Source organism: Penaeus monodon, chromosome 30 (assembly GCF_015228065.2).
Source record: "Penaeus monodon isolate SGIC_2016 chromosome 30, NSTDA_Pmon_1, whole genome shotgun sequence".
In the NCBI taxonomy this organism is placed as follows: Eukaryota; Metazoa; Arthropoda; class Malacostraca; order Decapoda; family Penaeidae; genus Penaeus; species Penaeus monodon.
The window spans coordinates 12,267,439-12,268,598 of NC_051415.1; the positions used below are offsets into that span (position 1 = coordinate 12,267,439).

The following is a 1,160-nucleotide window of genomic DNA, read 5'->3' on the forward strand; positions in this document are numbered from 1 at the left end:
CATCCAGACACCCAGGTCCATTTCGAGTCTGGAAAAGAAAGGGGAAATATCAGCTTCATGCGATCAAAGCTTCTCTTTGATGCTGACCGCTCTCACACGGCGCGCGACCTGATTCTGTCTTTGGCCAAAATGAAATCGCGTTTATTTCACCAGTTGTTTCCGTAGCGAGAACCAAGTCTGAACATTTAACGAGATGGGGAAAAAAAGATACAAGAATTCGTAGGTATCTGCAGTTTTTAAGTAATGTATTTGACTTTAATGGTGATTGAAGTAACACTATGGTCCTCCTTTTTTCTAGTTTTTTGGTTAGTAATGTGTATTAAAAAAAAACATTGTAATTGTTTTATGGATAAATAAATGTAATTCATTAGTGTTTGCGTTCGTTCTATTAAGATTCACCCCGCTTGTCTGATAATCGGTTCCTAAATAAAAGAAGGATTTATTGTCATTAATGAATTAGTGAATTTATCCAGCTATTCTGTAGGAGCATTGAGGACTACATTAGTTAGCGATGTCATATTTGGTACGTTTTCTTTTAATATACAATGTCGAGAAAGAAAATGAAGGATAGAAAACGGGGAGCATGCGTCTCTTGCCACAGAGGGGTAACTCTTTTACCAAGAACTGCAACATAGGTGTCATGAGTTTCCTATTCCCGTGCATGACTGGCCTCCTACTCCTGGGCTGCGCCTCGCCAAGCAACAGGTGCCTCCCACGCAACGGCGAATGCATGACGGTCAGAGGCAGACCGTCACGCAAACCCGAGTGTATGACACTCAGGATCAAGGGTCACGGGAGTCCATGACGAATCCGAACGGCATGCTACAGTTCATTTACGTCTGTGTTGTGTTTTGTTAAGGAGTTACGATTAACATTAATGATAAAAAGACGTATGAAAGCATTTTCTAATTCACGTTGCACTAATTAAGAACAAAACTTATTTGATCAGTCATAACAGTTAACTTAAATTGCAATTAAAGGAACACCAATATCCAGCAGTATGCACTAGCTATACATTATGTTCTATTGAGTGTACTAAATATACAATTATCTCCCACAGGTGTGTGCGACCTCACGGACAGCGTGGCCCGGCCTGCCACCTCCCGGGGCCCCAGGTGAGGCGGCCTCTTTGGCTGGAATGGTTAAGGTGTAAAGAGTAA

The 1,160-nt window shown here is 41.6% G+C and overlaps 1 protein-coding gene across 1 annotated transcript in view; it reads left to right on the top strand.

Annotated features, from left to right (window-relative positions):
- The window catches only part of LOC119592352 (SH3 domain-containing protein C23A1.17-like), a 37,674-nt gene that overhangs the window by 5,101 nt on the left and 31,413 nt on the right, over positions 1 to 1,160 (top strand). The window contains exons 2-3 of the mRNA XM_037941179.1: positions 636 to 837; positions 1,061 to 1,115. Of these exons, the coding sequence (XP_037797107.1) occupies positions 636 to 837; positions 1,061 to 1,115 (257 nt within the window). The remainder of the gene's footprint in view (positions 1 to 635; positions 838 to 1,060; positions 1,116 to 1,160) is intronic.